The following is a 16111-nucleotide window of genomic DNA, read 5'->3' as shown; positions in this document are numbered from 1 at the left end:
ATATAATATTGAAAGCTAGGGTAACTAGTTCAGAATATAGTAGAACCATTAATCGTACAAATGTTATACTCCTGTCATTGCACAACATATAGTTTTAGTGGTTTCTTTGTACTGTTGTCTTACATTAAACTCGTAGCTAAACTGACTTCTCACATAAACTACTTTCAGGCCTGAGAGGCAAGAATGAAGCATAAAAATCTCTAGGCAGAGTAATCAGAAGGTATGTACATAGGTGCCTTTTGCTGTATTTTACAGGGCAGAGTTTAAGTGAAATTATGAAGTACAACATACCTTTAAAACTTAAACATTTATTTACAAATTACTGACAAAGAGGAGGAACATATAAAGCTAAAGTGTTAGAAGCCATTGGCACCTGAAAGTAAAGCCACTCTAATTGCACTGCAAAATTAATAAAGACTGATCCAACACAAGTAAAAATTAAATATATTTTTAGAAAACATCTTTGAGCTAACCTAGATTAAATTGTCCTCTAGCAGTGTGTTATTTGTTAATGATAACTGTGATACATTTTTTTAAAACTCATTTAAAAACATAAAAAAAAAACATTTTTTTTAAAACTCTCAAAGATGTATAGCATAATTAATATTATAACTTAATTACTAGCAGTAATTAAGTTATAATATTTACTCTTTAGTTTTACCCTTAAATTTACTTTTTAATATCATCTGATTACTGTGTTTTTGTAGTTGTAGAATACTTGTCCTTTTATAGAAAAAAAAAAGTAACTCATTTTATTATCCATATTGCAGGATGGGGAAGCAATGTATCTTAGTAGTTAAGAGCACCGTCTTTAGAATGAGGAAGACCTGGGTTTGAATTCTGGTTTCTACGCTAGCTGTGCAGCCCTGAGAAAATTATTTAATGTCTCTTTACCTCAGTTTCCTCACTTATAAAGCAGTGCTGATCTCACAGGGATTGTTAGGACTGAATGCGCTGATACACGTAAAGTACTTGGTATGATACCTATCACATATTACTATAAATACTTCATAAAAATTTAATATTGTTATGCTAACAAAGATCATTAAGTGTGCTTCTAAAATAGAACCTTAACACAATGAACTGTTTTGTTGGCTATCTATATTAAAAGTAATAGTGTTGTGGCCTGGGTGATTCAGTTGGGTAAGTGACTGCGGCTCAGGTCATGATCACAGAGTCTCCAGATCAAGTCCCTCATCAGGCTCCCTGCTCAGTGGGGAGCCAGCTTCTCCCTCTGACCTCCCCCCTCTCATGTTCTGTCTCGATCACTCTCTCTCAAATAAATAAATAAATAAATGTTTAAAATGGTAGTAGTGTTGTAATATATAAATTACAGAAAGAAAGGGAATAAAACTACCTTGGGCATATCCCTGAAAGATTAATGTCATTGTTGTAGAAAAACAGGTATTTTTGCAAAAGAATAGAATACTATATATTATATTATTTTTGTACTAAGAATGCCCTTCAGTTGATAGTTGGATCAGTTTGTTGATTTCTTAATGATAATTCTGTGTGAACCAGTACACGTTTTTTAATATCTTCTTTTTCTTTTTAAACTATTTAAAGATTTGGATTCCTAGACTTGCCCAAGCACTTTTGTCTGCTATAGCAGACATCAGACTCTACTCATTAATGAAGCAACTTGAAAATCAGCAAATGGCAAAATGGGTGGTAAGTCCTAAACACTTTAGAAACTATTCATTTCATTCCTAATAGCATGAAGCACATGAAAAAATGCCAGTTCTCAAAACAGCTTCAAAAGATAATTTGTACAACTTTATTATAGAGGCACCTCCATATTGAAGAACAGCAAAATGCAAGTGGTACATGCCATTTCTCTACTTCTGATTGCTCCCCAGGTGACTGAAGCCTCAAAATCTTTGAGAGGCTAAACCCCAGGAACAGGCTTGGAAGCACTTTCATCAAACCTGTCAGAGTCCTTGCGTCACTTTCTACAAAATTCAATAGGAATTGTTCTAATCATTGTCTACCTCACAAATAACCTCCACTGTGTACAACCTTTGTTCACTACCTCTAGCTAGCTGAGACTGAGCCTAAGAAGCAGGTTTTCACTGAAGCATTCTTTCACCTCTAGCCTGAGTGTTTGAAAGAGGTAGACTCTGTAAGGGAGAAAATGTGGTGTAGAAAACTGTCCTTTGTCAGACTGGCTTATTTCACAGTGGGTAGATAGATTCCTGATACCACATTCAAATTTTGAATGGAATTTCTCATTGAAACCATATCCTGAAGAGTGATTGGATTCTTTAGTACTGTAGTTAACCTCCCTTGGGTCTTTCTTAAATAAATTTTTATACAAGCTAGCTTAGAAATCTTACTACCTTTTTAATACTGTTTCTACCGGAAAATATATTCCCAATTCCAAGTAACCAATTTATCAACAAATTTCTGGAATATAATGTATCATTAATTTATTAATAAATATTAATTAATTTGCTAATTATTACTAAGACATATCTCTAGATAGTGTGTTTATTTGCATTAAAAAGACAGGAGGGTTTAGCGATTGAGTCTTTGTTAATGGATTCAAGGATAAAATCAGTCTACTTTGTGCTTACATACACTGAAGAAGGCTCAACCTAAAATGTCAAAAAGTGTAATACCTTTGAAATCCTTCCCCCAAAGTAGTAGTACCAGGTTCTTCTAGATTAGGAGAAGCCTGTAAATCCACAAAAATTTGGAACATTTTTTAAAGGCTGTATTTGAAGAGCTAGGAATCTAATACCACATGTTTAACATCCTTGCACCAGCTAACAAGTTTAAGACATTTGCTTTGTAGACTTGATGCTTCTGTTTGCATGTTCTTCTAAAGCCTGGTTTATTATTTTAGTCAATTTACCTGAAATTATAAACTTGGTAACTTTAACACCTACATATCTGGTATTATTATAGACCTATGTATAATGTAACTTCTTGAAAACAATGGGCATGCTTATTTTCAATATCATTTATGTTTTGATGTGATTTTTGCAGTATGTATACTTGCTGTTTTCCATAGAAGATAATACTGAGCTTTTCCTTTTATACTCCATATATGTTTGCTTACAATTGTTCTTAGTTTTTTTGCCAGTTGTGCTCTTGGTTCACATGGTATTGCTGTACCAGAACTCTTACAAACACCATGGAAACTGTTCTCACTATAATTGCTCTTTTCTACTATCCTTTGGAAGGTTCAAAGTCTATGAACAGGTGAGATATATTACTGTTAATAATACTGTGAAAAATCTTAAATAGCAACATATTGTAATGTCTGGTGGACCCCCAGATGTTTATTATTTCATGAAGTTTATTAAAACCACACTGTCAGTTGATACATTTCTTATAGTAGGAAACAGATATATGCAAACTAGGTAATGAAGGGCAGTTTAGTAAAAGGACTATGTATAAATATTTAGCCAATGTTTAGAAAAGTCAATAAGGGGACAACCATAGTATCACAGGGCTAGTAATAGGAAGAAGTTTCTGCTACTCTGTGGCCCCAAAGTGAGGTTATTGTTGTGTGAATCCATACAAAGGTGTAACTCAAGAGAGAGCCCTAATAGGGGATATGCACAGCCAGCCTTTAGCCACAGCAAGAAGAGAACTGGGGAAATAAAATGCCCTGACTTAACTCTTCTGCCCTCCAATCAGTCAAGGCCAGTCAGAAGCCAGAAACCAAGTGAGCTCATTGATACAGATCAGGTAGGTCAGCTTCCCTGCACATAGAGCAAGTGAAGAATAGAGGAAAATAGATCTGGAAGGGCAAAGAGAAAATATAAGGACCCAGGAGATTGGGTCCAAGATAGCAGCACAGGAAGATTCTGAACTTACCTCCACCTCAGACATGCCATCTATAGGAACATATGGATCACTTCCTTCCAAAAAAGATCTGAAAGCTAGATGAATTGCTCTCCACAAGAAAGGGTAAAGATAGGTAGAACAAGCAGAGACACAGTCTCACAAAAAACCCCACATGCAGCATGGCAGCACACAATAGGGAGAGATCTCACCAGCTAGACACTTCTTCCAGAAAAGCAAGGGGTTGATGCCCCCAGTCTGGCACTCTGGCCCCTGAAATCTGCACCAGAAAACAACCTCCCAGAACATCTGACTTGGAAAAACAACTAGTTGATATCCAGGGGTCCCCAAGTTCTATAGGAAACTGAGGCTCCCCACTTGGAAGTCTCACATGTAGTCCGTTTCCCTTGAGACCCAGTGGAAAAACAGCCATTTGAAAAGCGTCCAGCAGTGACCCCAGCAGAAGGGATATCATAAGTGTGGAGGTCATCTTTGTGGAGTTAAGGGGTTCAACTCCACAGCGGGGACTCCATGCTGGGGATCTGCATCAGGAATGTGAGTCTCCATAATGTCTGCTTTTAATATCAGTGGAGTTTAACTCCAAAAGACCCAGAGGCCTATAGAAGACCTAGACTGTGCTCTTAAAGGGCCTAGAGACAGCATCACTTGCTCCAAAAACCAGTAAAGAAGCAGCAGTTTAAAAATCACCTGAGCCAGACATGAAGGAGATTTATTGACAAATTTTAAGGCATGTACCAGAGAGGCTGGGCACTTTCCCCAGGAACAGAAGTGCTGGTAGGCACCATTTTTCTTGCCTACCTTCAGCCCAGCTGGCCCAACACTGGCAAATAACAGTTCTGACACTTTTTATCTACCTTGCTAGCATAGCTTGCCCCACCCTGGCATTCCCCTGCAGATCTGCCTCACCCAACCTGGCAGATGCCCCTCCAAAGCAACTGCCACCATGCCATACCCAGGTGGCAGCCACTGTCAGAGCTGGTACCCCTCCATAGTGACTCCAGTCCTGGATAAGAAGGGCATCCCTGCCCACCAGTACACCCACACCAGCTGTGGCCTGTCACCAGTGGGAGATCACACAGCTCATACAAGGATAGCCCTGGAATGCCTGGTTCTGGTGAGCAGGGGGAAAGCTTTTCTAGGCCCATGGGACACTACCTTTAAACAAGGAGACATAGCTGACCTACCTAATACCAATAAACAAACATAGAGAGTCAGATAAAATGAGATAGAGAAATACGTTTTAAATGAGAATAAGACAAAACCTCCAAAAAAGAACTAAAGAAAATGGAAACAAGTAATCTACATGGTAAAGAATTCAAAGTAATGGTCATAAATGCTCACCAAAATTAGGAAAAGAGTGGATGAACTCAGTGAAAAGGAGATAGAAAATACAAAAAAGAGCCAGTTTTAGCTGAAGAATGTAATAACTGAAATGAAAAATACACTGCATGGAATCAAAAGTAGATTAGAGGATGCAGAGCAGCAATCTGGAAGACAGGGTAGTGGAAATAATCCAAACAAGAGCAAATAGAAAAGAATTTTTAAAAATGAGAATTGGTAAGGGACCTCTATTACATTAAGCAGACTAACATTCACACTACAGGGGTCCCAGAAGAAGAGAGAGAAAGGGGTAGAAAACTTATTTGAAGAGAAAATAGCTGAAAAGTTCCCTGAAGGAAACTGACATCCAAGTCCAGAAAGCACAAGACCCCAAACAAGATGAACCCAAAGAGATCCAAAATAAGACACATAATAATTAGGATGCCAAAAAGTAAAGATAAAGAGAGAACCTCAAAAACAGTCAGAGAAAAGCAACTAGTTATATACAACAAACCACCCATACAACTATTAGCTATTTATTCAGCAGAAACTTTGCAGGCCAGAAGAGACTGGCGTAATATATTCAAAGTGCTGAAATGAAAAAACCTACAACCAAGAATGCTCTACCCAGCAAGAATTAAGAAGAGATAAAAATCTGTCCAAACAAAAAAGCTTAAAGGAGTTCATTACCACCATACCAGTGTTACAAGAAATGTGAAAGGAAATCCTCTAAGCAAAAAACTTAAGAAAATTATCAAAGGAGAATTTCACTGGCAAAAGCAAAATACAGTAAAAGTAATAGCAGCATAAAATTTAAAGACAAAATTAGTAAAATCAATAATTAGTTAAGAGATAGACAAAATAAAAATATGTACAATATGATATCAAATACATAATCATGGAGAGGGTAGATTACTGTGCTTTTAGAATGAACCTCATGGCACTAAAAACCAATAATATATACACAAAAAATAGAAAGGAACCCAAGCATAACACTATGAAAGTCATGAAATCACAAGAGAAAAGAGCAAGAGGAAAAGAACAGAGAATTACAAAAACAAATAGAAAACAGTTAACAAGGGGCACCTGGGTGGCTCAGTGGGTTAAGCCTCTGCCTTTGGCTCAGGTCATGATCTCAGTGTCCTGGGATCGAGCCCCGTATTGGGCTCTCTGCTACGCAGGGAACCTGCTCCCCTCCCCCTCTCTCTGCCTGCCTTTCTGCCTATTTGTGATCTCTCTCTGTCAAATAAGTAAATAAAATCTTTAAAAAAAAAAAAGAAAGAAAACAGTTAAGATGACAGTAAGTACATACCTATGAATAAGTACATTAAATGTAAATGAACTAAATGCTCCAACCAAGAGCCATGAAGCAACTGGATGGATTAAAAAGAAACAAAAACAAAACCCCATCTGTATACTGCATAGAAGAGACTTAATTCAGACCAAAAGACATGTACTGAAAGTGAAGGGTTGAATGTAGATATTCCATGCAAACGGAAGTGAAGAAAAACTAGGTGGTAATTCTTAGACAACAATAGACTTAACACAAAGATTATAGCAAGAGACAAAGAAAGGCATTATAGGGACGCCTGGGTGACTCGGTTGAGTAGCTGCCTTTTGCTCAGGTCATGATCCCAGCATCCTGGGATCGAGTCCCGCATTGGGCTCCTTGCTCGGCAGGGAGCCTGCTTCTCCCTCTGCCTCTGCCTGCCACTGTGTCTGCCTGTGCTCACTCTCGCTTCTCTCTCTCTCTGACAAATAAATAAAATCTTTTCAAAAAAAAAAAAAAAAAGGAGAAGAAGGGCATTATATAATGATAAAGGGATCAATCCAACAAGAGGATATAACAACTGTAAATATTTATGTATCCAACATAGCAGCACCCAAATATATAAAGAAGATATTAACAGACCTAAAAGGAGAAATATAGTAGAAGGAGGAGACTTTAATGCCCCACTTGCTACAATGGATAGATCATCCAGACAAAAATAAGGAAACAGTACCTTTAATGACACATTAAACCAGATCAGCTTAACAGACATAGAATATTTCACCCCCAAACAGCAGAATACACATTTTTTTGAAGTACACATGAAACATTCTCTAGAACAGATCACATGTTAGGCCAAAAATAAGTCTCAATAAATGTAAGAAGATTGAAATATTACTAGCATAGTTTCGGAAAACAGTATGACACTAGAAATCAATTACAATTTTGAAAAACTGGAAAAAAGTGAAGGCCAAAAGCATGCTACTAAACAAGCAACCAGTCAATATAGAAATCAAAGAAGGAATGAAAAAATACCATGAGACTAATGAAAATGGAAATATAACATCTGAAAATCTTTAGGACACAAAAGAAGTTCTAAGGACATTCGTAACAAAACATGCCTACCTCAAGAAGTAAGAAAAATCTCAAACAATCTAGCCTAATCTAAATTTAGTAGGGAAAATCGCTTCTCGGCCTTTTGGCTAAGATCAAGTGTAAATTTAGTAGGGGAAAAAAAAAAACAGTTAGTAGAAGAAAATAAGAAGATCCCAGTGGGGGGAAACAGAGACCAAAAAAAGAAAAGAAAAGATCAGTGAAACTAACAGCTGATTTTTTAAAAAGATAATGTTTAAAAACCTTTAGCCAAGACTACTCATCAAGGAAAAAAAGGACTTAAATCAGAAATGAAATGGAGAAATTATAGCCAACACCATAGAAATACAAAGGATTATAAGAGACTATTACAAAAAAAAATTATATGCCAGCAAATTGGAGAACGTAGAGGAAATGGATAAATTTAGAAACATAATTTTTCAGGACTGAATCCGGAAGAAACAAAATCTGAACAGACTGATCACTAGTAATGAAAATGAATCAATAGTCAAAAAACTCCCAACAAACAAAAGTCCAAGATCAGATGACATCACAGATGAATTCTACAAAACTTTTAAAGAAGTTAATACAGATCCTTCTCAAACAATTCCAAAAAATTAAAAAGGAAGGAACTCTTCTAAATTCATTCATTATAAGGCCAACATTACCCTGATAACAAAACCAAAGACACTACCCCCTGCCCCCCCAAAAAATTACAGGCCAGTATTTCTAATGAATGTCGATTCAAAAATCTTCAATAAAATATTAGCATACTGAATTCAATAATACATTAAAGGTATCATTGATCATAATCAAGTGAAATTTATTCCAGAGATGCAAGGATCGTTACATGCAAATCAACATGATATATGCAACAAAATAAGATTAAAAATCATATGATCATCTCAATAGATACAGATAAAGCATTTGACAAAATTTGACATCCATTTATGGTAAAACTTTCAAAACAGTGGATGCAGAAGGAATATACCTCAACATAATAAAGGCCATAAATGATGAACCCACAGCTAATAACCACACTCAGTGAGTGTGAAAAGCTTCAAGCTTTTCATCTAAGGTCAGGAACAAGACAAGGATGCCCACTCTTGCCACTATTATTCCACATAGTACTGGAAGTCTTGTCATAGTAATCAGATGAGAAAAAGAAAAGGCATCCAAATTGGTAAGGAAGAAGTAAAACTCACTTCTACAGCTAACATACTACATATTGAAAACTGTAAAGACTCCCGCCAAAAAAACTTAGAACTAACACAATAAGGTTACAGGATACAAAATTAATATACAGAAATCTTTGTGTTTCTATATAAACTAGCAGTCAGAGAAATTAGGAAAGCTGTGCCTGTCTACGGTCATACCACCCTGAATGCGCCCGATCTCGTCTGATCTCGGAAGCTAAGCAGGGTCGGGCCTGGTTAGTACTTGGATGGGAGGAAAGCTGTGCCATTTATAATTGTATGTTAAAAATACCTAGGAATAAATTCAATAAATAAATAAATTCAATAAAGGAAGTGAAAGACCCTTTAAAAGACTCTTAAAAACTGTAAAACATTCATGAAAGAAATTAAAGACGACACAAGTAAATGGAAAGATGTACCATATTTGTGGATTAGAAAATTAATATTGTTAAAATGTCCATATTACCCAAAGCATTCTACAGATTCATTGAAATCTCTATCAGTGTACCAGTAGCATTTTTCTCAGAAGTAAAACAAATAATACCAAAATTGTATGGAACAAGAAAAACAAAAACAACATAAACACCCGGAATAGCCAAAACAATCTTGAGAAAGAAGAACAATGCAGGAAGTATCACTCCCAGATTTCAAATTATACTACAAAGCTATAGTAATCAAAAAAAGAAATGTATGGGCACTAAAATACATAGATCAGTGGAACAATATAGAGTCCAAAAGTAAACCCACACTTTTTAAAAAGATTTTATTTATATCGAGAGAGAAAAAGATAGTGGGCATAAGCAGAAGGGATGGAGAGGGAGATGCAGAATCCCCACTGAGCAGGGAGCCCCAATGTGAGGCTCAATCCCAGAACCCTGAGATCATGACCCGAGTCAAAGGCAGATGCTTAACTGACTGAACCACCCAGGCACCCCTGGATCCACACTTCTATGGTCAATTAATCTATGACAAAGATAGGCAAGAATATACAATGGGGAAAAGGCAGTCTTTTTAATAAGTGGTGATGGATAAGCTGGATAGTTAAATGGAAAAGACTGAAACTCGATTACTTTATCAACCCATATACAAAAAATAAACATCAAATAAAGACCTAAATGTAAGACCTGAGACCATAAAACTCCTAAAAGAAAACAATGGTAAACTCTTGGATGTCAGTTTTAGCAACATTGTTTTAGATCTGTCTCCCTAGGCAGAGGCAACAAATGTAAAAATAAACTTTTGGGACTACGTGAGCAACACAGCAAACCATCAACAAAATGTAAAAACAAACTACTGAATGGGAGAAGATGTTTGCAAATGATATACCCAGTAAGGGGTTAATATCCAAAATCATAAAGAACTCATACAATTTTAAAAAATCAAATTAAAAAATGGGCAGACGACCTAAGTAGAGATTTTTCCAAAGAAGACCTACAGATGTCCAACAGACACATGAAAAAAATGCTCAATATCACTAATAATCAGGGAAATAAATGCAAATAAAAATCAAAATGAGATATCACCTCACACCTATCAGAATAGCTATTACCAAACAGACAAAAAATTACAAGTGTTGACTAACAGAAATACCATATGTATGATCCAGCAATGTGTCTGGTTATTATCCAAAGAAAATGCAAAATCCATTTTAGCCACCTGGGTGGCTCAGTCAGTTAAGCATCTGCCTTCAGATTCCAGGGTCCTGGGATCAAATCCTGATTTGTACTCGTTGTTCAGTGGGGAGCCTGCTTCTCCACTTGCTTATGCTCATGCTCTCTCTCTCTCTCTCAGAAATAAATAAAATCTTGAAAAGGCAAACACTAATATGCACTCCTATGTTTACTGCAGCAATTATTATAAATTATATATTATTATTATTATAAATAATTATAATAGGCAAGATACGGAAGCAACCGAAGTATCCATCAATAGATGAACAGATAAAGAAGGTTTGTACACACACACACACACACACACACACACACACACACACAGTGGACTATTACTCAGCCATAAAAAAGAATGAAATCTTTAAATAAAATCTTTAAAAAAAAAAAGAATGAAATCTTGCCATTTTCCAAAAACATGGATGGACCTAGAGGATATTAGATAAGCCTGAGAAAGATAAATACCATATAATTTCACTTAAAAGTAGAATCTAGGGGCACCTGGGTGGCTCAGTGGGGTAAAGTCTCAGGTCATGATCCCAGGGTCCTTGGATGGAGCCCCACATCGGGCTCTGCTCATCAGGGAGCCTGCTTCCTCCTCTCTCTGACTGCCTCTCTGCCTACTTGTAATCTCTGTCTGTCAAATAAATAAATAATATCTTTAAAAAAAAGTAGAATCTAAAAAACAACAAATAAATAAACTTAACAGAAACAGACTCACAAATACAGGGAACAAATTGATGGGTGGAGGAATGCATTGGATGGGCAAATTTGGATGTACAGTTTTCCATTTATAAAATAAATTAGTGGGGTGCCTGGGTGGCCCAGTGGGTTAAGCCTCTGCCTTCGGCTCATGTCATGATCTCGGGGTCCTGGGATCAAGCCCCACATTGGGCTCTCTGCTCAGCGGGGAGCCTGCTTTCCCCCTGTCTCTCTGCCTGCCTCTCTGTCTACTTGTGATCTCTCTCTCTCTCTGTTGAATAAATAAAATCTTCAAAATAAAATAAATTAGTCATGAGGATATTAAGTATAGCATTGGGAATATAGTCAATAATGTTGTAATAATTCTGTATGGTAATAGATGGAAACTACCGTTTTTGTGGTGAGCATTTTGTAATGTGTAAAAATGTCAAATCACTATATTGTACACTTGAAACCAATAACAATACTATATATCCACTATACTTAAGTTTTAAAAAGTAAATTAAAGAAAATATATGGACTGATTTGGATCTATATAAACTGGGGAAGCAAATACCAGACAAATGGAACAACCAACATGAGCAAAAACACAGAGCTGTAGAAGGGCTTCATTTTGTTGTGGGCAGGTTGTCTCTTCTACCATACACATGGCTGGAAGCATGGGAGAAGGGAAGAATAAAGGATGAGGCTGGAATGGGACTTTGCCCTTCTCCAGAGCTTGGACTTGATTCTGTAGGTTGTAAGGAACCACTGAAGGCTTTTGAAAGCATGATATAATCAAATCTGAGTAAGAAAGCATTCCCTTGCAGTACCAGTATTTAGAATATAATGAAAGGGAGAAATATAATGAAATGAAAGGGAGAATATAATGAAAGGGAGAAATATAATGAAATGAAAGGGAGAATATAATGAAAGGGAGAAAGCCAGAATTTGGTCTATTTAAGAATCCATTCTTCCTATAGAAAAAGGTTGTTGGGAGAATCAACTCAAGTAAGATCATTTCAGCATTAAGACTCCTGACTGCAAGAATAGGCATTCAGGGGCGCCCGGGTGGCTCAGTGGGTTAAGCTGCTGCCTTCGGCTCAGGTCATGATCTCGGGGTCCTGGGATCGAGCCCCACATCGGGCTCTCTGCTCAGCGGGGAGCCTGCTTCCTCCTCTCTCTCTGCCTGCCTCTCTGCCTACTTGTGATCTCTGTCAAATAAATAAATAAAATCTTTATTTATTTATTTATTTATTTTTTATTTATTTCTTTGACAGAGAGAAATCACAAGTAGATGGAGAGGCAGGCAGAGAGAGAGAGAGGGAAGCAGGCTCTCCGCTGAGCAGAGAGCCCGATGCGGGACTCGATCCCAGGACTCTGAGATCATGACCTGAGCCGAAGGCAGCGGCCTAACCCACTGAGCCACCCAGGCGCCCAATAAATAAAATCTTTAAAAAAAAAAAAAAAGAATAGGCATTCACTTAATTTTACCTATATGATGAGAGCCTTATTGTAGGGCTGAAAGTAAAAATAAGGAAAAGAGGTACCTTGTGGCCAGGCCTAGTAGAAAATTATAGAGTATCTCAGCCACATAAATGAAATGAATGAATTATGGCAGTTTTGGGAAAAAGTCTGTTCTGTTGTGCCTTTATAGCCCAGTCTATGAATTTGTTTTGGTTGTCTGATTTTAAGGCTCAGCTAGTCTCCATTTCTGTCCTCACTACCAGTTGACCAACTTTTTCTATTTTGCATTTAATTTAAGAAAATCTGATTAGGTCTGTTAAATGTCATCATTCCTATAGTTTCACACTGGCTAGATTTAGCTTGGCTGCCTGTGTTCAGTCAGGAAGAGAGGGTCACATAGCACAGGCAACTGCGGTAAAAGCATTCTTCCCTGGATAAACATGACAGGTACTATTCCTGGACTTAGAATATATGAGATTTTGAAAACGTTTTTAAAAATTTTATAAATAAAAGATGTAAGGATGGACGGAAAATATATAAGCATTGATTTCTGTAAAATGGTAACAATAAAACATCTCTCTTCACAATTAAATGAAAATCTATATAAAGTATATATAGCAGAGGGCCTCTTACAAAGTAAGTGCTTAGTAAGTGTTGTTGATGACAATGATACGAAATAAAGGATTATTTGGGGGCACACAAAAAAGTAAGACAACAACTTTTAAAATATTCCAGACAAGTGACTTAATGTAAAATGATGGGACTGGGAAGGAAACAAGGTGGATGTGTGGGGTGAGATGTTGCTGTTTGAGGGACTTTACAATTTTAAGACTGAGAAACTGAGTGATGCTATAAATATTAGACACTGAAGTTTCAGGGAAGGTTTGGGGCTTATTTCAGGTGCTCTGATTTTGAGTGCCAGTAGCAATCTATGTAGAAATATTCAGAAAAGAGTAAGAAATCCAAGTCTGGAAGTTTGGAGTGAGGTTAGGACTGGAAGTATACACTTGGGTGTCCTCTCAATAGTTTCTCTATAGCAGAAGTAGCAATTAGGATGCGAGCAAATCAGATCAACCTACGAATATGTTTTATTTCACCTGCATAAGAGTTTTTGTTTTCTGAAGAAACTACTTGGCGAAGATTTTTAAAAATTGGGAGATCTTACATAAAAACCTTGGTTTCTAGTTTCTCTTGAAAAAATGGGAGGCCCAGCAACATCTTGGGCCAAGATTCCTTCATGACAATATCAGAACCTCCCCACAGTCTATATCATTCATTTTTATTACTTGTGTGGTCTCTGTAAGCATTTGAATGGAATCCCTGCTCTTATATCCTCACCAACATTAGAAATGCATCTATAGCTCTTTATTAGTTAATAGATATAAAATGGTACCATAAAGTTTTATTTTGCTTGCCTTCAGTTTTTAGCAGAGCTACCACTATTTCCATGTGATAATCTACTGTATGTTGTCCTTATGATTAAATTATTAGTCTTCTTTAGCCATTTATTGAGGTAAGCCCTAATAGTAAAAATCTACATTTTTATCCATGATCTTAGAGTTTTGTATGATAGGCTTTTAATCATTTATACATATAGACCTTCTATTTGCATAAAATTAGCAGTTTACTTTCAAAACAAAATTGTAGGTACTAAGAAGCCCAACACTGCCTAAATCCTAGTATTTCCTTAAATGCATTTCTTCTTTTTTTTTTTTTAATTAGAGAATGGTTTTGTGTGATTTCCTTTAATCTCCTTAGGAGAGGCTTGGTAATTTTCCATCAGGAAAGCAATTGGCAGAGTCGTATGGCTAAAGACTAGCATTAAGACATAGAATAACTTAATTTCAAATACTAGAATGGGCTATTAGAGCTGAAAAAGACCTTAGATATTACCTCTTCTTATGGAGGAGGAAAATTAAGAGTCAAAAAGTGTAAGTACCTTACCCAACTTTACATATCTATACCAAAATGAAAATGCTCTCATTAGGAAAAAAAAATGTTATATCACAGCATAAATTCTACACTCATTTCCTAGTTTCTTGATAATACATTTTCCTTGCTTATAGTGTCAAGTACTCGTCCCTGGTGGCACTTGCCTTCGTAATTCGTCCCACAGCTATCATTCCATGGATACCCTTGGTCTTTAGACATTTCTGGCAAGAACAGAAAAAGCTTGATCTTATTCTGCATCAGTTTTTACCTATAGGGTAAGTACGGCTACAATCCATCTATTAATGTCCATAACCTATAAATTATAGATTATGAACAAGATTTTATATCTTGTAGTCAATTATTATATCTTCTAATGTCAGAATTGTCAGACTAGGGAAACAATATTTCCAAATTTATAATTTATATTTTTATATTTATGATTATTAACTATAATTGTTTTAATTTACTTAAATGGAGATCTTTGGAACTTTTCTCACTTAGAATTTTTCTATACTTCATTTCCTAAATATCTCTCTTGTACATTTTAGAGATACTTGATTCTTTTACATTTGTATAAGGCTTTATAATTTACAATGTATATTTACATATTACCTCATGACTCACAATTCTTGGAATAGACAATGTAGGTATTTTTAGTTTGTAGTAAGGAAATGGCGGAGCATGGTGAAATTAAACATGCCTTAGCCAGAGTCTCTGGGTTGGTTGCTGTGATGGAACTAGGATTGAAACCCATGTCTTCTGTGTTCAATTCAGTAGCATCTATACTAAAATACAAAGAAAATTAGTGTGGCCCCTGTGCAAAAAATCAAGACCAAACCAAAATAAAAACACATGTCTTCTAATTTTGAGCTGCTAGGATCATACTTATTCCAAGTATCTAGTAGAGTATCCAGAATAATTATTTATTGAAGGGCTGAATTAATTCTGATTCTTAGAATAACAGTCTTTTTACTATACTAGTATTCACTCTGTTTGAGTATTTTTGGATAAGAATTAAAAAGGACTAAATCATCTAGAAGCCAAGTGACCACTGTTGTCATTTCTCAGATTTATTAACATTGTTTTAATGTATTGCATTCATTCAGCAAATATTTGTTTAATCCCAGTAGGTGCCAGGTACTGTTCCAGATGCTGGGGATAGAGCAATTTAACAAAGTCCCTGCCTTCATGAAGTTTATATTCTAGTGGGAGAAGACAGAAAACTAAAAACATAGAGTAATATGTATCTGTCAAGTGATAAATGCTACAGGGAAAAATAATGATAGATAAGGACAGAATGCTGGTGTAGGGGATGCCTGGGTGTCTCAGTCAGTCAAGCGTCTGCCTTTGGCTCAGGTCATGATCCCCGGGGTTCCTGGGATCAAGTACTCCATCAGGCTCCCTGATCAGCGGGGAGCCTGTTTCTCTCTCTGCCTGCCACTCCCCCTGCTTGTTCACTCTCTCTCTCTGACAAATAAATAAAATCTTTAAAAAAAAAAAAAAGTATGCTGATGCAGGAGAGAAGCATTGTTATTTTTTATAGGGTATTTTTTTTAAGATTTTATTTATTTATTTGAGAGAGAGACAGTGAGAGTGAGCATGAGCGAGGAGAAGGTCAGAGAGCAAAGCAGACTCCCCATGGAGCTGGGAGCCTGATGTGGGACTCGATC

General features: G+C 36.4%; 2 protein-coding genes across 3 annotated transcripts in view; one reads left to right on the top strand and one right to left on the bottom strand.

The window, feature by feature from the left end:
- CCPG1 (cell cycle progression 1) overlaps positions 1-16111 on the bottom strand; it is an 81903-nt gene that overhangs the window by 7774 nt on the left and 58018 nt on the right. The window lies entirely within an intron of this gene.
- Positions 1-16111, top strand: part of PIGB (phosphatidylinositol glycan anchor biosynthesis class B) — a gene marked incomplete at its 5' end in the record, with an annotated part of 41016 nt that overhangs the window by 5731 nt on the left and 19174 nt on the right. Inside the window, 3 exons of the mRNA XM_082733852.1 lie at positions 1567-1671; positions 3077-3207; positions 14576-14716. Coding sequence (XP_082589978.1) covers positions 1567-1671; positions 3077-3207; positions 14576-14716 — 377 coding nt within the window. The remainder of the gene's footprint in view (positions 1-1566; positions 1672-3076; positions 3208-14575; positions 14717-16111) is intronic.

This window comes from Mustela nivalis (genome assembly GCF_964662115.1).
Source record: "Mustela nivalis genome assembly, chromosome: 6".
Taxonomy (NCBI): Eukaryota; Metazoa; Chordata; class Mammalia; order Carnivora; family Mustelidae; genus Mustela; species Mustela nivalis.
This window is presented reverse-complemented; position numbering and strand designations above follow the sequence as displayed.